Below are 22,136 nucleotides of genomic sequence, written 5' to 3' on the forward strand. Positions count from 1 at the left end.
TCATGAATTTTTTTTTTTTTTTTTTTTTTCGGTGTTATGAATTAGTTTTTATTCGTGAATTGATCTTGATTTTTTTTTTGTGAGTTTTCTTGGGGACTAGTGGGGTTTGCCAAGACGCTATTGTTAAGTTTTTAGGGGACTTGAGAGTCTCTGGGACAGAACTGCTAAGCCAATAATAACTTGCCATGGTTACAACTACAATGCGCGATAATCTAGATTCAAGATGTTTTTGTTATCTTTGGAAACTAGGTGGTTTGCCAAAGTATTAAAAAAGGATGGAGTCTTTGACTCATTGTGGTGGTGGTGGCCTCCATCGAGAGCCATGAGAGGATTCAGTGGTGATGAGGGAGAGAGGGGGATGAGTTTGGCATGAGAGGAAAAGAGAGAGACGTGTGTTGATGCACGTATACATGTATACATGTACGCATCTCCTTTTACGTGGAGATAATGGAAACTCTAGCCGTTGTTGGCGAGAGAAAGGGCTGCCATATTTCTCTAAATGTCATCGCTAGTGTGTTTCTCTATCATCAAATTGCCTGGATCTGGGAGAAGAAAATAAACGTGAAATAACGAGTATGATTGTGTTTTGTAGATGCAAAGTATGGGCTAGTTGGACATGTCCTATATTTGTGGAAGTTTTTGTAAGGAATGGTTTATGCAGGTTGTCTCGTCGGAATTATTGGATTCCTGTGAAAATGTTTTCCGTGTATCCTCTGAGAGAATTGAGAATCCGGGTACGGTCGTTTCAGTTTGGTATTAGAGCCAAACCTAGACGTAGGCCTGGATATAAAATCCGAATCCAAAAATCCGAACCGTATCCGAACTGAAATAACTAGATTAAAACCAAACCGATATTAAGGAAATAACCGATCGGTTTCATAATTTTGGATATCGGATATTATCCGATCCGAACCGATGTCCAATAGATATCCGAATATAACTGAACATATAAGAAATAGTTTGACATTTCGATAGATATGTCTCATATGTTTTATGTATTTGTATGGTTTTATGAGAACCTTGTCATTTACTTAATTTCTATCTTTTTGTTTTGTTTTAATACTCCATTAGTATAGTTATTTGGGTACAATAAGATTAAAATGTATTCGAATAAAACATTGTTCAATAACTTTTGGTTTAATTTTGGTTATCGACAATCATATCCGAACCGATCCGAAATCCGAATTATCCGAACTGAAACCGATCCGAATTATATAAATATCCGAATTGATGTTAAAGTCAATATCCAAAAAATCCGAAATCCAAAAAATCTGAACCGAATCCGATCCAATATCCGAACGCCCAGGCCTACCTAGACGTGTGTGGAGTTGAATGGGCACACACCATCGGGGTGACAGTCTTGGTTTGCAACAGGGGCATTGTGATCTGTTAGTGGGGGTGAATTGTAACAACCCGGTTTCGGGGACATGCAGGGAGATTTAAAATAATTTATTTGGCCACCTATGTCACAAAAATGCACTTATCTTTTTGGTCAAGAGTATTGAGAGAACTACCGAATTAAGCGTGCTTTTTCTGGAGTAGTTTCAGGATAGGTGACCTTTCGGGAAGTGATTGTCGGAAATATGCGAGTGAAGACAAAACACAAGAAAATATCATTTAATATTTATAGGGATGATAATCAAGTCTTTAAAACCTCCCATACGGAACGAACCGACTGTTAGATATAGGTGGGCTCACGGACCTAGTAAAAGGACATGGATCCCACTAAGCGAGGTGGACCCATGGACCGGGAGTGGACATGGGACCCCCTAATAGATGGCGGTCGAGGTGTTACAAGTTTTGAAATGAATCATGAATCAATGTATAAGAACTTTGATTTAATGTTTCTTGTCTGCATTGATTTGGTTGTTGATGTTTAACTTTGTGGTACTTCTTTGTTTTCATTGATGTATAGGATTCTACTCTAAAGCTGTTTGACGGCTGTTCATCTAGTTGCAAATGCAGAGGTGAGTGTACCAACAAGCCGTTCCAACAAAGACATATTAAGAAGATGAAGTTAGTTCAGGTTTGTATATAGCAAATTGGCTCATACAAAAATTTGCACTTTGGGGCTAGTTGAATAAGTTGTTTCTTGTAGACAGAAATGTGGATATGGGATTGCAACAGATGAAGATATATCATCGAATATGTGGGGAAGGTGATGTTATATCATTGTTGCTCATGTTTACTTGTTTTGATGTTTTGATGTTTATTCAAATGAATCTTGTTTTGAATGAATGTGTTTATTAACACTTATAAATATTGTTTTTACAAAATAATTTTTTTTTGTTTTCAGTTTCTTATTTCGTTTTGTTATATTGGAGTGGAGATGCCAAGTGTATTACTCGTGGCAGCAATGACAAATTGTATGTTTTTTATAGCTCCTTGTCTTTTCTTTTTTGGATCAGTAAAGAGTGATTGAAGAGAGGATTTATGGATTTTTGGTCACTCTTTGCAGGCAAGACCCACCTGTATCAAGTGGTGAAGGAAATGGTGGACAAGATGGCTTACGAAGTATGTCTCATGGTTTCAGTTTGTCCTCATTTTTGTAATCTCCTCTTCTTGTGAACATATTGTTTCATGGATTTTTTGGTCACTCTTTCAGTTTTTATTCTTAAGAACCCAATTATAGTTTGTAGTTTGTACCTTGGAGGTGGATAATTTTAATTAATCTTAGAGAAGTTCTTATTTTGAAAAAGTACAAAATTTGTTATTAAAATATTGATAAAAACCTTAAATAACATATACTAGCATTGGAGGTGGTCCCAAAGCTGCTATTAGTCCCCCTTGATAAACCCTGAGAATTTATGCATGGCTTCAAGAGCATTCTCACAAGTAGGTTTCATCAAATGAAAAACATGATTCTCTCCTTCGCTCTCCACCAGCTCAACCTCTCCTTTCCAACCGCTCTTCTCAAGCTTGGCCGCGTAACCCCAACCTTGCCTCGCCAACGTGTCTTTCTCAGCCACCATCACCAAAACCTTTCCGCAACCCAAGCCGGACAAATCCACCGACTCTGACTGCACCACGTTGAACAACGGATCATCTGATCCATCTTTGCTATTGGGACTAGCCACCATCCAAAACGACTCCACCTTCATCCTCAACGTTTCATCCTTGATCTCCTTGTCGTCGATTGGTGTCTTTGACCAGAAGTAAGGATGGACCAAGATGATTCCAGATATTCCTGTATCCTTCAAACCAGGACTGAGTTTCTCTTTCGCAGCTCTCATCGCCATGTGATGCACAATGTTCGCTCCGGCGCTGTCTCCAGAGAGGATCACTTTGCTGAAATCAGCGTGTTTGTTTAACCAATCCTCCTGACCAGATCCGGCGATATGGGTGAATACCCATTTCAGAGCTGTCCAAGAATCATCGAACGGGACTGAAATCGGATGCTCCGGTGCACGCCGGTAATCAACAGAGACCGCTACACAGTTCGAGGCAGAGACAGCCGCCGTGAGGAAATTGTGGTAAGTCGGGGAGAAAGCGGTTTCGATGATGAACCCTCCGCCGTGGAAGTAGACGAGGAGAGGGAGTTTCTCACCGGCGGCAGCGGCTTTCTCCGGGAGGTAAATGCGGACGGAGAGGTTGTTGTCGGGAGAATAAACGACGTCCTTGGAAATGACACCGTTTTGTGGGTCGGAAGAAGGTGGGACGGTGGTTTCACCCATGATTCGCTCGATGCGGCCACTCTTGTAGACTTTGAGCACCGGAGAGAAGTCGACGGCGATCTCGGGATCCATCATTGGTTCGTCGGTGAAAAACGTTAACATTGTAGCTTTGAGAGTGTGTGAGAGATTTTTATTGAATATGTGCGTGTGTGAGAGATTTTTATTGAATATGCACGTGAGTTGTGTCGTTGTATACGCGGAAGATATGTTTACCATACAGGAGGCATATATACACCATAATTTCCTAATAATAGCGGAGGCAAATAGTCTATTTTTATGGTAAGTCAGGGAAAACGCGGAGGAAATTGTGTCGTTCTTCCTTCCTTTTTTATCCATTTTTGTCTATTTTTCCCTTCATATATATTTCAACATTCCATTTTGGTTCCGGATTTTTAAGTGTATACATATTTTGTTTGGTTTGGTTGTACTTGTAGTCTTGTACCATTAAGTATGGTAGTGGCATTTATTCGACATATTTTTTTTTGTTATCAAGCTTGTGTATTATTTAGCTGACAATGCGTTATCTCATATTTATCAAAAAGAAGAACAAGATACAGTAAAACCTCTATAAATTAATACTTTATAAATTAATAATCACTATAAATTAATAAATTTTGCTGGTCCCAAGTCGGACCAGTGTAAAAATTAACAATATTCGATAAGATAATAAGATAATAATTTTTTTTAAATCTCAATGTAAAATATGGTCCCAATAATATCATAAATTAATAATCATGTAAATTTTTATATATATATATATATATATACTGATATAATAGTGTATGTTTCTCCTAAAACTCATTTCTATAGAACATTTGTAATGTTGTATTTTCAAACTATAATGATATCTCTAAAATATTTTATAACATGTCATACAAATAATTAAATTTTAAAGTTTTAATTTTTAGATATACATCATTTACAAGTTGATAATTAGACAGATTATTAAAATATGAGAATTAATATTATTATTATTCATAAATTTGAATTTATGTATGTCATGTGTATAAGTCAATTTGTTTATAGTATTTGTAATTTATTGTCAATAATGCTTTATAAATATTACAAGTTCAATTCCTAAACCATAAAATTTATAACATCCGAAAGTTTAATCTTATTTTGCTATAATTGTTCCAATTCATAATTTAAAAAAATAATCAACAATTAAAAATATATCTATAAATTAATAATTATTAATTTACAGTGTAAATTAATAATTATTAATTTATAGATAAATTAATATCACTATAAATTAATAAAATGTCTTGGTCCCAACATTATTAATTTATAGAGGTTTTACTGTATATGTAGTTTTATTGTCTATACTACATACAATTTCTTGGCTGGGCACTAAAGAAAACAGTCAACCGTTTTGTTTCATGAAAACTTTAACCGATAAATAAATTTAATTTTCAACCTTCACTTTTTCATGTTTTCTTGAAGAATTTTTTATATACCAAAATATGGCTTTAATTACACAAGTAGCGCACACTATTGACTGGGGAGAAATTTGGTCTGTTTCAAAAAGAGGAAAAGAAGCCCTCCTCTTCGTCCAATAGAGCAGTTCCAAGTTGATCAGAGAGCCAAGAACTCGTCCCAAGATGTAAAAGTGAAAAGGATCCAGCAGATGATGATGTTATCACTGAGCCACCTCTAGAGGGCACAACAATTCTTGAGAGAACGGCACGATTGGTTGCCAAATATGGCTTGGAGATGGAGGAGAAGCTCATGACCTATAAGAGGAGCAATCTAATTTTCAACTTCTTGAGGAGCTCAGACCGTTATCATGCTTTTTACCAGAAGAGACTTAATGCATACCATTCAATGACTGAAGATGATATCCTACAACTTGATGCTCCTCCGCTGTAGCTGATTGTAAGGGTTCTCCATCCAGGGATCCGCTTCGAGAATCTCACTTTCCATGCATACCTCCTGAAGGGCTCACTCTTAAGGAACTTGCTCTCGTTAAACTCACATCGCAGTTTGTTATGCGATATGGGATGCATTTTTATGATGATTTGATGGAGAGAGTCTCTATGAACCCTCAGTATGAATTTTTGGAGAAAAGTGATCGCAAGTTCCGTTATTTCACTGAGCTTGTTGTTGCCTATTCGTACGTGTTAAAGCATTCCCAAAGGTTGAGCAAGAAAGGTGCTTGTAGGAAGGCCATCCTTGAGGGTTTTTTCCAACATGTTGGATTGGATAAGCAAGACGACGGAGTGGGGCTATGGCTATGAGTGATGATTTGCATTCTGATATGTATATATTTTACACTCTTTCATCATGCATTTGTTATTCATTTTATTCTCTTAACTCATTGTTTTGCATTGTTTTCAGTCTCTTTTATACACTTTGCATGTTTAGGTAGTTCTTGCATCATCCTTGCATACATTGTGCATCTTGGAGTATTTCAGGTATCTATGAAACGTCGGAAACACACCAGTGGAACCACCAGTCGAGCCACCAGTTGAACCACCAGTCGAGCCACCAGTTGAACCACCAGTCAAGCAACCAGTCGAGCCACCAGTTGAACCACCAGTCGAGCCACCAGTTGAACCACCACTCGAGCCACAAGTTGAACAACCAGTCGAGCCACCAGTTGAACCACCAGTCGAGCCACCATTTGAGGCACCAGTCGAGCCACGATGAGATTGCATTCCACTCGACACGCACTGACTTGATCACACATGTCAGGAAGGAAGGCGCTCAGTCTCACACGCTTCAGCAGATTTCCAAACCGACTATTTACCTTGTCGTTTTATGTTTTAGGGCTTTCCATGTTGAACTATATATACATTTTGTTAAGTCTTTGCCCAAGATATCTTTTATCTCGTTTTTGTTTTTCCTTAAGGTTTATCTAGCTACCTAAAACGTTTTGAGAATTTGTATCCAGATATCTTTTAATTCATTGAGTTTTTGCATTTGATTTCTTCTACAAACTTGTTCATCTCATGTTTGTCTACCTTACTATGCTTAATTCAATGTTTTCCGAGTTTGTATCCTTGATGATGATTTCTGGATCTGAGTAGTGTGACAATTCTTGAGGATGGGATAGAATAGGTGGAGGATCTCAGTATGTTGGGTGTTTAAGCTTAGACTCGTATGATTCCATTATGGACTAGAGTTTGAAACACTAGTTTCTCTCTGATCAATTGGAACTAGGTCTTAGACATTTCTGCACCCAAAAGGTGTTTGATGAAATGTCTGACCAACTAGTGCCAAAGACTTACATTCCTAGCCTAAGAGATTAGTTGTCTAGGATGTTTGTTGACATGAATGAACTTGTTTGTCATGCCTACTTGATCATGTTTCTCTAGCGAGAGCTAGGTTTGGAAGTGGTTGAGTCTGAGTAGCTTCTGTCAAGGGATTGGATTAGCTAAGTCGTGATGTTCATTGTTTAGGGATAGCTTGCTTGTGGTATGTTAAACACTCTGTAGACTAGGATACTCCACCGACACCAATTACTCCCATCCTTAGGACTTCTATCTTTTTGATTGATATTACATTCCTAAGAGTGTTTCGGTTCTTGTTATCTAGTTCATGCTTAGAATCGTTTTCGGTTTCACTTATTATTGTTCGCTTCATGTCATACATTTTTGTTTCTAGTTCTGTGACTCATTTCCGTTTTGCATTCTAATCACTCTAGGATTGTTAGACATAAATCCACTCTTGAATTGGCTTGACTTGTGATTTCTTGATTGCATCTTGATTGCTAGTAAAGTTTCCCAACTGGATTGACACCTTAAGTATTACAACTGCATAAGGTTAATTGAACCTACTAGGATAGACACACAAAAATCCTAGTATCAATTTGGCGTCGTTGCCATTTGGGATTCATTTTGCTACATTTAAGTTTCAAGTTTTGCAAGATTAAGTTTTGTTACACTTATCATTCTGAATACTGACTTGTTTTTGTTATCTGCTTGTTTGTTTTGTATCTCAGTAACCTGTTGATTGCAACCTTCCATGCACACCAGATCAAGATGAACTCAGAATCTCCTTCCTGCTATTGACGACATCAAGCAAAGACTACGACAAGCTCGTCTTCACACTGATCATCCCACACCAGTCACTATGGAACAACCTAACGGACCCAATCTGAGACTGTGACACATTGGTGCTGGAGATGCGCCGAACACTCATACTCAGCATGCTGGAATCGTCCCTCCTGCTGTGCAGAATAACAACTTCAAAATTAAAAGTGGTATGATCTCCATGATCCAAGGGAACAAGTTTCACGGATTGCATATGGAGGATCCACTCGACCACTTAGACGAGTTCGACCGTCTGTGCAGTCTCACCAAGATCAACGGAGAGAGTGAGGATGGTTACAAGTTGTGACTCTTCCCATTCTCCCTAGGAGACAAAGCTCATCAATGGGAGAAAAATATTCCCAAAGGATTAATCACCACTTGGGACGACTGCAAGAAAGCCTTCTTGGTCAAGTTCTTCTCCAATGCCAGAACATCACATCTCAAGAATGACATCTTTGGCTTTGCTCAGAGAAACTCAGAATCATTCTGTAAAGCCTGGGAGCGTTTCAAGGGTTACCAGAGCCAGTGTCCACATCACGTATTCAGCAACGAGTCATTGCTGAGCACTCTCTACCATGGTGTGCTACCAAAGATACGTATGCTGCTTGACACTGCTTCAAACGGTAACTTCCTGAACAAGGAAGTCGATGAAGGATGGGAACTTGTTGAAAACCTCGCCTAGTCTGATGGCAATTATAACGAGTATTATGACCGCACAGTTAGAGGAGAGTTTGGTTCTGAGGAGAAGTACAAGAGGGACCTTAAGAATGTCAATGACAAGCTTGACCGCCTCTTGCTCAATCCGCAGCAAACCGTCCAATTCGTCTCTGAGAATGACCCTTTTCACGTTCAGGATGGGGAGGGTGAGCAGTCTAAAGAAATCAGCTACGACCAGAATCAAGGTGGATACAATAAGGGTTACAACCCCTATAAGACGAACCCCAATTTGTCTTACCGGAGCACCAATGTTGCAAATCCAAAGGATAGTGTATCCTCCTCAGCAGCAATAACAAGGTTAACAAAAACCTTTTGTGCCTTACAATCAAGGATTCGTGCCCAAACGACAATTCCAGAAACAATTACAAGCTCCCTCAGGACCACCGCAAAGATTCCGCCCTCAACCGGTTCAGACTACTCCTGATCAAGAAATGAAGCAAATGATGCAACAACTTCTTCAGGGTCAAGCTAGTTGTTCTATGGATACTGCTAAGAAGTTCGCTGAACTCAGTCAGAGGATGGAATGTTCTTACAATGACCTGAATGTCAAATTCGAAGATGAGATATATGGAAAGCCAATCTGCTTATACTTCTGCACCAAAGCCTGACCAATTCCCAGGGAAGGCTGTTCAAAACCCCAAGGAGTTTGCAAACGTAATTACGCTGAGAAGTGGGAAAACATTGCCTCCCAGGCAGGGAGTTCCAGACGGCACTGAGGACAGTGAAGAATTAGATGGGGAGGATTTTGTTCAAGATGAAGCTCACATGACGGACCCAGTCCAAGCAGTTAAGGATCCGATTGAACCAGTGAAGCAGTCCGAACCTGAAGCTGTTAAGGAACATGTTGTTTCTGATGACAAACCTGTAAAATTCATCCCTCCACCATACAAGTCTCCTCTAATATTTCCAGTGAGGTTTAAGAAGCAACTTACTGAGAAGTACAAAGCCTTGTTCGAAAAACCAGTCAAGGAGATTGAGTTGAGGATGCCATTTCTGGATGCATTCGCACTTGTTCCTCACTACCAGAAATTCCTCAAGGACTTAGTGATGGAGAGATCAAAAGAAGTCCAAGGCATGGTGGTACTAAGTCTTGAGTGCAGTGCAATCATCCAGAAGAAGATTGTACCCAAAAAGCTCAAAGATCATGGATCATTCACTCTACCTTGCTCCCTTGGACCTATGTCTTTTGATAGGTGCCTATGTGATCTTGGCGCTTCAGTTAATCTGATGTCAGTCTCTGTGGCTAAGAGGTTGGGTTTTACAAGGTTTAAGGGTTGTGACATCTCTCTCATCCTCGTAGATAGATCAGTGAGACTTCCACATGGTATGTTAGAAGACTTACCTGTTAGGATCAGAGACATGGAAGTGCCAACTGACTTTGTGGTTCTGGAGTTGGATGAAGAACCAAAAGATCCTCTGATCTTAGGAAGACCGTTCCTGGCGACTGCTGGAGTCATCATTGATGTCAGAAATGACAAGATTAATCTCAATTTGGGCGACAATTTCATTATAAAGTTTGACATCAAGGATAATTTGAAGAAACCAACAATAGGAGGAAAAGTCTTCTACATTGAAGAGATGGATCAGTTGGCTGATGAGTAGTTGGAGGAATTAGCTGAGGAGGATCATCTCAAGACCGTTTTTACCAAGGATGGGAAAGAAGGGTTCTTGTATGAGGAGACCACTTGTTACAAGAATCTGCTAGACTCCCACAGAGAAACGGATGGACAAGAGTAGTTCGAGCAGCTATTTGACGCAGAGGAGGTATGTGCAGTTGAAGCAGAGACTTCAGAACGTGAGATTTTCCACTCGACCGACGTCAAGACCCGACTCGACTCTCCAACGTCCCACTCAATCGAGCCACCACTCGAGCCGCACCCCTTCCACTTGACCATGATCGCTCCAGACTCCCATGCTGACGACTGGTCGAAACTAAAAGCTCCAAAGGTAGAACTCAAAACTCTCCCTTCAAGACTCAGGTACGTTTTTCTGGGAACCAATTCTACTTATCTTGTCATAGTAAATGCTAGGTTGAGTGATAGCAACATCTCATTTGGATTGACACCTTAAGTACTACAACACATAAGGTTAATTGAACCTGCTAGGACACGCAAAAATCCTAGTATCACATTTGATCTATGTAGAATTTCACTCCAAATCTTTTACCTGAAAAGATTACACAACGACTGAAAGTGCACAGTTAATCAGTGTAGTATTTTAGGATCGATCCCACAGAGAGTAATAGCAAGCACAAATTGAATTTTAAAAGAAAGAACTATGGCTAAGACTAAAGAAGAGATTGGGGTTTTGGTTTTCCTAATATATATTGCAAATAAATAAAAATGATTTAAAACTATAAGACTAAGGCGTTGGGCGTCTTGGGAGTCATCTTAGGGTTTTTATGGTTCTAAGCAATATTAAGTGTAAGATATAACAAGTAAATACTAATTTTCGGTCTAGGTTCTCAACTACGAAACACTAATGAACTAAAAAGCTATTCTCATAGAATGAAAGTCTAAATTCTTCACACTCCGTTACTCAACTTTCGTAGGCAACGCCGCATGTCAACCAGCTAGTAAAACAAGTTCGATACATTCACCAAACTCCGCAACTCAACTTACGCAGGTTACGACGCGAGGTTTTGGTATAACACTAGTTCGGAGAAGTAGGATAACGCGGTTAGCACTCCCGTTCTCTAGATCAGCACTTGGTGATCAATCCAAGCACATGCATTAAGATAAAGATGTCCCAAAAGAACTCTAATATAAAACCGAAAATAAGATCTAACAACCTAATTGAAGCGAACCATAAATTCCCCTTGAATCACCCCATAAAACCCAACAAATAAAACTACTCGCTCATGATGCAAAGAAACGACATTGATATTATAAAGTATAGCATCAAAAGTGAATCAATAAACAAAAAGGGATTCAAAAGAAACTTCTCTATTTGTCACAAAAGTAACTTGATCCCAAAAGCAATGATAGTATGAAAGAAGTAGAAAGAGTAGAAAGAGAGATTGATGGCAGATCTTCAAGCTTCAAGAGAGACGGAGAGCGAGCGAAAGAGAGCTTCTCTGGTCGTGGCTAGGGCGGCTCCAAAGGCTGTAGAAGATGCACTCTCCAAAACCCTAGATCTTAAGAGTATTTATAGGGTTTTGTTTAGGGTTAGGGTTTTGTAAGGGCAGAAACGTCTTTTCTTCTTAAGTGCAGTACAAGGGCCGGCAAAAGAGGCTTCTAGACCGTGAAGGATGCTTGGACTGGGCCGCAGTGATTGTCGCTGGTCAGGCCTTGAAAAGAAGCCCATCGACTGGTTGGTTTTCTTCACGTCTCGGTAAATCGGGCATAACTTCCGGATGAATGAATGGATTGACTTGATTTAACTTAGAGGAGAAAGATGACTCTTCCAGCTTTCCATAGACACCAAGCATGATATATTTTGAGTTCTGGAAGCTCTTCAAAAGTTGTCCATACTGTAAAGCTCTGAATCTTTCCTAAAACGTGTTTTCCTTGTCTTTTGGTCCAAATTGCTATAAAACCTATAAAACCTTCTTAAAACTAGAAATACTTGATAATAGACCTTTTATACTAGAAATCTCATCAAACTCTTCCTAAATGCATATGAAAACTATAGCTAATATAAGTAAAATAATGATGTTATCAACATTCTTTTGCGGGACCTGTTGATTATTTTGCTCACATGGAGGAAGATAAGCTTTCTACTTGCGTGCCCCCCACCTGAACACCTTTCAGGGATGGTGAACACACCTCCACAAATGCAGCCTGGTATGCCTGTAACTCTGCCACTGGCCGGAGCTTCTATTACCTTCAATGGAATGCAATCACCACGTGTAAACACAACATAAACATACATATTTTACGTTTGAAACAATGTAAATTAGATGATATAGTTTTTCCAGAATACTAAATTTTCTTTACGTTTTTTAGCTAAGCATAAAGATCAACTTTTAAATTAAGAGTTAAGAAGACCAATGTTTTATTTTTCTTCCAGAATTTGAGCCTCTTTATGATTTCATTGTTGCTTGTTAGGTGTGTGTTCTATCAGATTTTGAGCTTTGAGTATCCATTTTTTACTTAAGCGTTGGGGATTCATTGATACTGGAATTTAGGGTTTTCATCTTCTTCGTCCATTTTGATTATTTAAGTAGTGTAAGTAAGCTTATAGTGTGTTTCGAGTGAAGATGTTCTTAGATTAGGAATCCTCAATGATAGTTGTTTAGTGAAGTTACTCTTCAGAGCATTTTGTGTTTAACTAGACTAGGGTGCATAGAATTGTCTAGTCTTTAGATGATAAACTGATAATTGATACAGGGAACAATAAACTCGTTGAAGGCTTGTGCTTGATCTTGATGTTGATTGTTAATTGAGTTTATGTCTATGTTAAGTTTATTTAGTTAAGAGTCGTGACCTTTAGAAAAAGTTGTGTCGTTTAAATTACAGAACCACAATACACGACTTTTCACATGTTGTGTCTGTTTGTTTCTTATAAAAACTTATTGTATCGTGGATGTAAAACTATAAGTTCAAGATAAATAAAAAGTCCAATCTTTCTTTTACTGAGTTTCTTATATCACAATTGATACAAGATTGTGATATATTCATACTCTGTTTTTCTTCTTGCTTTCTTACTCTGTTGGAATCAACTTTCTAACATGGTATCAGAGCTATATTGATTCAAGGGACAACAAAAGCAAAATTCTGCACAAGTAAGCACTAAGATTAAGCAAAAAGAAAGAGTAGCGATGGAAGCAACATCGCATCAAGTGATTCCCATATTCGATGGGGATAAGTAGGCGTATTAAGATGACAACCATCTTCAAAACCAGAAAATTGTGGTCGGTGGTAGAAGACGGAGTTCCCAGCCAACCGATGGAAAGAGAGGAGACTCCGGAAGTGTTGCGTTTGCAAACTAAATGGGAAGAAGCGACAACACATGATATGATGGCTTTGCAAATTTTACAAACGGTCGTGTCCGATCAGATCTTCTCTCGCATAGAACCAGCAAAATCATCAAAGGAGGCTTGGGATTCTCTGCAAAACGAATTCCAAGGCACTCCGCAAGTACGATTGATCAAACTACAATCGTTGAGAAGACAGTACGAAAATTTGAAGATGAACAAAAGTGATAACATAAAGGTTTTCAAAGAGAAGTTGATTGATTTGGAAAATCAATTAAGGGTTCATGGTAAAGAGAAGACGGACTACCAAATTGTCCAGAAGATTCTCATCTCTCCCCCAGCAAGATTTGACAGCATAGTGGCTGTGATGGAGCAAACGAAGGATCTGACTTCGTTGCCGGTAACAGAGTTAATAGGAACTCTGAAAGCACATGAGAAACGTGTGGAAGCCCGAGGCGAGACCATGTCGGAAGAGGCGTTTAGTGTTAGAACAAGAGGAGGAAAATCTGGATTCAAATCTTTCAACAACCAAAGCCATGGGTATCAAGGCAAAGGCAAAAGATGGTGTGGCTTCTGTAAAAGAGATAATCATACAGAAGCTTATTGCTGGGAGAAACCTCAGAATGAAGATCAAGGAAAAGATCTAAGAAACAAGATGATATGCTACAAATGTGGCAAATGTGGTCATGGTTCAAGGGAATGTCAGTCTAAGAGGTATGAAAGGGCACACATGAGCCTTGAAGATGAAGAGGAAGATGACGGAGTTCATATGCTCTTTAGTGCAAGCAAAGAAAATCCTACACCCACGAAAGAAGACGTTTGGCTGGTAGACAGTGTTTGTACAAATCATATGACAAAAGAAGAAAGTTACTTCACAAGACTTGATAGAAGTGTCAAGTTTTAATAAGAGTTGGAAATGGAGAAATTACCATAACAGCGGGTAAAGGAGTTATTACTGTCATGACAAACAGAGAAAAATTGAGTTATAAAAGACGTATTCTTGGTGCCCGGTTTAGAGAAGCATCTGATCAGTGTTCCACAATTTCTATCTTGTGGAAAATGTGTGATGTTTGAGAACAAGCTGTGCATAATCTTAGATTCCATGGGAAGGAAGATTATGGAGGTACGAAAGAAGAACAGGAGTTTTCCAATCAAATGGAATCCATCACATGAAATGGCAATGAGTATGAGTGAGCAAGAAACAGCGGCGATATGGCATAGAAGATTTGGTCACGTGGGAAATTCAAGACTGCAACAAATGCAGAACAAAAGAAAGGTAATTGGATTACCAACCTTACAAGTCAGCAAAAAAGTGTGTGGAGCATGCAAACTTGGGAAACAAGCAAGAGAAGCGTTTCCAATGGAGTCTCAAACAAGAGCGAGGGAGAAACTTGAGATTGTTCACACCGACGTGTGCTGTGTGAGATTGTTCACACCGATGCAAACCGTTTCACTTGATGGAAATCGGTACTTCTTACTGTTCGTAGATGATTATACTCACATGTGTTGGGTATATTTTCTAAAGAACAAGTCTGAAGTCTCCTCAATGTTTCAAAAGTTTAAAGCTTTATTGAAGACTCAATCGAAATATCAAATTAAAAAGCTACAATCTGATGGAGGTGGAGAATTTACTTCTAGTGAATTCAACAAATTTTGTCAAGAGTGTGGAATCGAGAGACAAGTAACGGTGCCATATTTACCTCAGCAAAACGGTGTTGCAGAACGTAAAAATCGATCACTTGTGGAGATGGTGAGAACGATGATTATAGATCAAGGTTTACCACATACGGTGTACACGTCGGCTTATTTGCAAAATTGTTTACCAACAAAAGCCATTGAAGATGATATCACACCGATTGAAAAATGGAGTGGGCATAACCCAGCAGTTGGACACTTGAAGATTTTTGAAACTCTATGCTTTGGTCATGTACCCGATGAAAAACCAAGCAAATTAGACGTGAAGGCCAAACATGGAATTTGTATTGGTTATAGCTACCAATCAAAAGGGTATAGAATTTTCATTTTAAATAATGAAAAGGTGGAGATATCTAGAGACGTGCATTTTGAAGAAGGAAGAAAATGGGACTAGGATAGACATGAAGAAGTGAAAAGGAATTTTGTCTCTCCCCTTACTAATCAAGAGTCACGTACAGAGCCATGTACGCCATGCACGGAGCAAATTCAAGAAATTTCCAGTCCAATTCATTTTCAACAAAATGATGGTGGTAACGATGAAGAAGAAGGAGAGACTTCTGAGCCAGCAAAAAAATACAAATCAGTGAATGAGATTATTCAAAACACACCAAAGGTGACTCTAACAGAAGAAGCTCAAGCAAGTGAAGCTTGTTTTCTTGTGTCAACGGAGCCACAAACATATGATGAAGCTTCAGAGATCAGAAAATGGAGAGAAGCCATGAAAGAGGAAATAAATATGATAGAAAAAAATGGAACATGGCTACTTGTGGAAAACCCGGAGAAGAAGAATGTCATTGGTGTCAAGTGGATATATCGTATCAAGACAAATGCAAATGGAAATCCCATCAAGTATAAAGCAAGGTTAGTTACAAGGGGTTTTTCTCAACAATATGGTGTTAATTATCTTGAAACGTTTGCATCGGTCTCAAGACATGACACAATTCGTGCCATTCTCGCTCTTGCGGCACAAATGAAGTGGAACCTCTATCAAATGAGGAGATCTTAAAGAGGAGATCTATGTTTCACAACCACCTGGATTTGTAGTTGAAGGTGAAGAAAATAAAGTTCTACGGTTAAGAAAAGCATTATATGGCTTGAAACAAGCTCCAAGGGCTTGGTATGTGAGAATTGATTCATATTTTCTCCAATGTGGTTTTCAAAGAAGCATGAATGATGCAGCCTTGTATGTGATGAAGAAATATAAGGAGATCATGATCGTAAGTCTCTACGTCGACGACTTAGTGATCACTGGCAACGATCCTCAACTCATTGAAAAATTCAAGGAAGACATGAAATTGAAGTTTGAGATGACAGATTTGGGGTTGCTGAATTATTTTCTTGGAATGGAAATCATTCAAGATGTTCATGGAATTTTTCTGTCACAAGAAAAATTTGCATGTAATCTCATTGAGAAGTTTGGCATGAAAGAGAGGAAGAGTGTAAGTTCCCCACTTACACCAAACGACAAAAAGATTAAGAATGATGAAGAATATGGTGTACCAACAAAGTTCAGAAGTGTCCTTGGTGGGCTATTGTATCTCTGTGCATCAAGGCCAGACTTGATGTTTGCAAGCTCTTATCTCTCGCGATACATGACTGCGCCACTCATGAAGCACTACCAAGAAGTCAAGAGAGTGAGGGATATTGAGGGATATTGGATTTGAGTCTCAAAGGCGCAGTTCTTGCGGATTTAAGCAAACTTGTTATACTGGATTTAACCAACAGCCTTTGTAACCAAATAGCTTGGTTTGCTTGGTGTGATAATAGGTGGAAAGAGCAACAGTTCTTGCGGATTGAGAGTGAAAGAGAGTAAAAAAGAAACAAGCTCAGTGTCTCGTAAATCTCCAACTGTAACAGCAAAAAATAAAAATAAAAATAATGGCGTAGAAAAACAAAAAACTGTTTAAAGAGTTCTCTAAGCTATCAATGGTTAGTGTTGATGTGTGTAGCGTTGTATCATGTCTTATGCTTCTTTGTACAGTGTTTGTTTTCTACTGACTTCTTCGTAATAAGTTAATGTTTAAATGATTGATCACTACCATATAAAACCATATCAGATGATTTCTAATTGTGGTTATTTGCGACAATATATACTTTTTGAGTAATTTAATCAAATTGTGGCAATTAGCTACAAATATATAACAGCTAATTTTTACAACTAAACTGAAGACCTTTGTTGCTATTGTTACAAAGAGCTAGTGGCATTTTTTGTCTCTATTAGAGATAAATTATTTTGTGAGAATTTATAATAATCTGTTACAATTATATTGAAACAAAATTGAAGCAAATTGACACAAACTGAATTGTAGCAAATTTGTAGCAAATTTGACACAAATTGAATTCTAATAAAATTGTAGCAAATTTGTTACGATTTTCTACAAAGCTTAATTTGCTACTACCCTATAGGGGCAAACTTTTTTTCGAAACAAATTTGTAGCAAACATGAATTTGTGATGAAAATATGTAAATAGCTACAAAATTTTTGGTAACTATACAAACCAAAATCTGTAGTGTACCAAGCTTCATCCCGTAACCCCAACCTTGCCTCACCAACTTGTCTTTCTCAGCCACCATTACCAAAACCCTTCCGCAATCCAATCCGGACAAATCTACCAACTCTGATTGCACCACGTTGATGAACGGATCATCCAATCCATCTTTGCTTATGGGACAAGCCAACATCCAAATCGACTCGATCCACGTCCTTATTGCTACATCCGTCGTCTCCATGTCGTCGATTCCAGTGACTCCTGAATCGTTCAAACCGGGACTGAGTTTATCTTTAGCAGCTTTCATCGCCATGTGATGCGTTATGTTCGCTCCGGCGCTATCTCCGGCCATGAACACTTTGGTGAAATCAGCGTATTTGTTCAACCAATCTTCTTGACCATATCCGGTGATGTGGGAGAAAACCCATTTGAGAGCTGTCCACGAATCATCGTAAGGCGTCGGAATCGAATGCTCCGGTGCACACCAGTAATCAACAGAGACGGCTACACAGTCTGAGGCAGAGACAGCCGCCGTGAGAAAAGTCTGGTAAGTTGGGGAGAAAGCGGTTTCAGTGAGGAATCTTCCGCCGTGGAAGTTTTTTGTTTCATAATAGAGGATGTTTTCAAGTTTCTATGCAACTTTTAGATTAGTTTAGTATTTATATTATGCAGTATTGTTTCTGATTGGTTAAACTTGTTAAAAGTAAAGACTTCTTAATTTGCGTGCTATAGTTAAAACATCCTATATTTTGAAACAGAGGCAATATAATTTAACATATTTGCTACACAATTCAACGTAGATGTCACTGGTCCATGTTTTTTCCTTGTTTGCTAGATTTCTGTACATGTAAAAATAATAGTATATGTTTTTATATTAAATTAATAGTTTTTGCGCATATTGGTCTATTTTCTTGACTAATATAATATTATAGTTTAGCAATGTATTATTAATTTATATTAACATTTTTGAAATAAACTCTTTAAAATATACTTACCCCTTATACTTATTTATAAATTTAATTTCTAAAACATTATACAAAAACACAAAATCAGTTAGATTCCTAAAATATCTCTACTAATTTAGTTTGTAATATATTTATAAATTTATTACACTTAATAACATATGCCAAAAAATAGCTATACAATATTTTTGGAAAAATACCCTTGATTAGCACCAATCTAAGTTTTTATTCTAACCTTAGCACACAGATTCAAATATTCCAAGACTAGCATTAATAAATTATTATCTTAAATAACAAAATCAATTATAATTTTTAGTAACTTATTGGTTTATTAAATTATGATCGTGATAGCTCCGGTGAAGCTTCAGGTGAGGGCGAAGCTTGTGGTGGAGCTTCATGCAAAGCTTCTTCTTCTTCTTCTTCTCTATGTATCAATTTCAATCTCAGATTTTGAGATTCTCCACAAAATCGTGGATTCTTATAGCTTTAATTGAGGAATTAAGCGAATTTGTTGTATCATGGCTTCTAAATATAGCTAATTGGCTCATCACCAGCTGGAATCACATCTGTATTTGTAGTTTTGTCGTTGTTATTATCATGGGGATTAGAAGAAATGGTGGGAGGATAGTGGTGATTATCGGAAGAAGAAAGAAGAACGGCGTTGAAAAAAAAAGCCAACGACGAACATCGTCGACGAGATTGCCGCCACCACTCACTGATGCTAATTACAGATCTTTATTCTCTGCTGCTGAGACCACCACCAGAGCTTCTGAATGTGAAAGAGAAAGTAGAAATGGAGATGTTAGTGCTAAATAAAGGAAGTAGACGAGAATTTGAAGCTTCTCCTTCGCTTAGATCATTTGGCTTTGCTTCTAGCGAATGAAATGTTGAGTATTGAATGAAATCTGAACATTTGGGAATTGTTGGGTATTGGAACTGTTGAAAATTGTTAGTTAATGAATCATATATGATCATGAGTGGTGGCTTGAATTGTTGGGTATTAGAATTTCAATTGTGAATGAAATGGATAAACATGGTAATCTTGAAGCTGAAATGTGTATTTGAGTGCTACTTTCTCATCTTTGGACACCAAATTTTTTGCATACCAAGTGTTTGATATATTGTCATTGAGAACAAAACAGTTGGTAAAAGAGTAAAAAAAGTTCATCGTCGTCGTCGATTTCGATGTATTCGGCTTCTTCGGCTAATATTTTGTCGGTTATGGAGTTGACTAGTCGTGTTGACGAGACAGAGTACAATGGAGGATGATCTTCTCATTCTGGTCATCACTCATCACCATTTTTGGGATTTATGAATATTCAAGAAAAGCTTTCTAAATTTTAAGAATGTCTTCCTAAACATTATTAAATCCTGCCTAAATCTACAGAAATGAGTTTCTAATTTTTTTAAATTTTTGTTTTACTTTATTGTGTCACATATAACTCTATTTCGTGAGGGATTTTTGATTTTACTTTGTGTCTATCTTGATATTTTATCTCTATATATATGAGAGTAACAATATGATTTTGTGTGTTTCTAAATATTTTATGAAGTATTTTAGTGTTATGTCTATGATGTCTTTGAAATGTTTCTTTACAAGATATAATTATCTTGTGTCTTGTGTTGGAGAAATGTGTGATATCTTTGATGTGTTTCATTGTAATGTGGGTTTTTTTTGTTTACATATCGATTTCAGCAAAGAAGAAAGAAACGGTGTAAGGAAGTTGAGTATGTTGTTCCAAAGAAGAAGAGCTGATGATGAACAAGATGTTCCATGGCAGAGCACACAACATGTTTAAACCATCCTGAATTTAAGCAAGAATACTTTAAAGATGTAATCTTTTTTAACTATTATTTTTATGAAGACTATCCTGAATTTCAAAAAGTCATTCCTAAATATTATTGAATCCTTCATAAATTTATATATGTGTTTTTCTAAATATATATTTTTAGTGTATTTTGGATCAATATATCAAATATTAGTAGATTACTCCATTGGTGAGGGGTAATGATTTCATTTTTGTGAACATTCTAATGTTTGACAATCTAAACTTTTTTATGAAAGTCATTATGAAGTTCAAGGAAATCCTTCCTGAATTTCATAGAATCCTTACCGAATTTCATACAATCCTTCCTGAATTTTATATAATCTTTCATGAAGCTCTGTCACAGTTAAAGCAAAGTGCTTACACATGTGAGAATGTTATACATCATACAAGTACAAAAAAAACTAAAAAAGTTTCCTAAAGATCATATATGTCTAAACAACATATATAGTAAAATTGGATAAAGAAACACAGTCTCATATGTAAATATCCAAAGCATACTTGCATCTTGTGTCTGCAGCATGACGTAGCTTAGAGAAATCTTCAACCCTATTCCATGCAATAAAAATTGAAATCAGGGAATAAGTTTCAGGAAAGTCTTCATGAATTCTCAACAATGCTCCCTCAATCTTCAAATATGACTGTGATGAGAGATGAGATGTGAATGATATCTAGTCTGAGAGGCATCGTTATCAGTAAGAAAACACATTGTTGGGAGATGGGATGTGAATGATTCAAACTAAGAAAATATTATCATTCTAAGTAAACCAATCAGCTCACCTTCTCTCAAGTTCAGCTATATTTTTAACTAGGGTTTGATTGTACTGAACGAGTTTGGAGAATAAGAAAGCAAATGCCATAAAGCTCACCTGCAACACAATTTCAATTTCAAAACAACTAAATTTTCATAAGATACTCGAAAATTAATGATCACAAAATAAAGAGATCAAAAGCCGACATAGATATTTGAATCGAAACCCCATCACAACTAGTAGATCCAGATCCAAATCAAAACAATGTTCTCAGTTTCTAGTATGAGAGCCATCGTAATAGAGCAAAAAATAACCAAACCTTCGTCATCCCCATCCCCTTCATGAGATTTATCGTTGTTGAAGGTCACAAATAAAAAAACTCTCCAGATCCAGCACCAACTAAATCATTCAAATTAAAATTAGAGAGAGAGAGATTGGGACCTGTGAAGCTTGGGCTATATCGTCTTTCTGAACCAGAGCTCAAAGATATCTCCGGTCCTTAGATTCATGTTTGGGCTCCTCTTCAATGTTGAGTACGTAATTACTGGTTTTACGGACTTCGACTTGATGGCTAACAAATCCGATTGGGTTCGTCGGTGGAACATCATCTCCGATTGAATTTGGAATCGGCGGAGAGAGAAGAGTGAGAGAGAACACAATTGTTGCTATCTCACGATTTTAACATTGTTTTAATTTTATTAATTTTATATTTTTTGATATATAAAAATGTGCTAATTTTGGAACTTTTAAGCATGTGTGCTAATTTTGGACTAAAAACTTAAATTAGTGTTATTTTTGAGATTCTCCCATATTTTTTACTTTTAAAAATTCTAATATTCAATAATAACTATATTGTTTAATATGAACAATTAATATCTTTAATGGTTATTAATATGGTGATAAAAATGTAAAAAAAAAAAATTCACGGGTTAAATCTAATAAATTAGAGTATTTATAATATAATTTAATCTGGAGTATACTACATAATAACTTTTACAGATATAATTTTTTACGGGTTAAATCTAAAAAACATTAAACCTACGGGTTAAATTTAAAAACACCAAAATTT

General features: G+C 37.3%; 4 protein-coding genes and 1 long non-coding RNA gene across 5 annotated transcripts in view; 3 read left to right on the forward strand and 2 right to left on the reverse strand.

The window, feature by feature from the left end:
- The window catches only part of LOC104780684, a 3,711-nt gene extending 1,060 nt beyond the window's left edge, over positions 1–2,651 (forward strand). Inside the window, exons 2-5 of the long non-coding RNA XR_766794.1 lie at positions 1,916–2,026; positions 2,099–2,158; positions 2,297–2,366; positions 2,459–2,651. This is a non-coding gene — a long non-coding RNA (uncharacterized LOC104780684). The remainder of the gene's footprint in view (positions 1–1,915; positions 2,027–2,098; positions 2,159–2,296; positions 2,367–2,458) is intronic.
- LOC104780686 (probable carboxylesterase 12) lies at positions 2,769–3,807 on the reverse strand. Its single transcript, XM_010505208.2, has one exon. The coding sequence runs from the start codon at positions 3,774–3,776 to the stop codon at positions 2,778–2,780; it is 999 nt and encodes a 332-aa protein (XP_010503510.1). The 5' UTR covers positions 3,777–3,807; the 3' UTR covers positions 2,769–2,777.
- Positions 13,225–14,247, forward strand: LOC104783913. Its single transcript, XM_010509014.1, has one exon. The coding sequence runs from the start codon at positions 13,225–13,227 to the stop codon at positions 14,245–14,247; it is 1,023 nt and encodes a 340-aa protein (XP_010507316.1).
- Positions 16,205–16,702, forward strand: LOC109132509 (uncharacterized mitochondrial protein AtMg00810-like). Its single transcript, XM_019244142.1, has one exon. The coding sequence runs from the start codon at positions 16,205–16,207 to the stop codon at positions 16,700–16,702; it is 498 nt and encodes a 165-aa protein (XP_019099687.1).
- Positions 16,753–18,119, reverse strand: LOC104783914 (probable carboxylesterase 13; the record flags this gene model as incomplete). Its single annotated transcript, XM_019244143.1, has 2 exons — positions 16,753–16,886; positions 17,555–18,119. Coding segments are annotated over 2 exons (699 nt in total), but the record flags the coding sequence as incomplete, so codon positions are not given.

This window comes from Camelina sativa, chromosome 4 (genome assembly GCF_000633955.1).
Source record: "Camelina sativa cultivar DH55 chromosome 4, Cs, whole genome shotgun sequence".
Lineage (NCBI taxonomy): Eukaryota > Viridiplantae > Streptophyta > Magnoliopsida > Brassicales > Brassicaceae > Camelina > Camelina sativa.

Excerpts from the sequence above, each read along its gene's own strand:
- LOC104780686 (XM_010505208.2), bottom strand. The coding sequence starts at position 3,776 with ATGTTAACGTTTTTCACCGACGAACCAATGATGGATCCCGAGATCGCC.
- LOC104783913 (XM_010509014.1), top strand. The coding sequence starts at position 13,225 with ATGGGGATAAGTAGGCGTATTAAGATGACAACCATCTTCAAAACCAGA.
- LOC109132509 (XM_019244142.1), top strand. The coding sequence starts at position 16,205 with ATGAATGATGCAGCCTTGTATGTGATGAAGAAATATAAGGAGATCATG.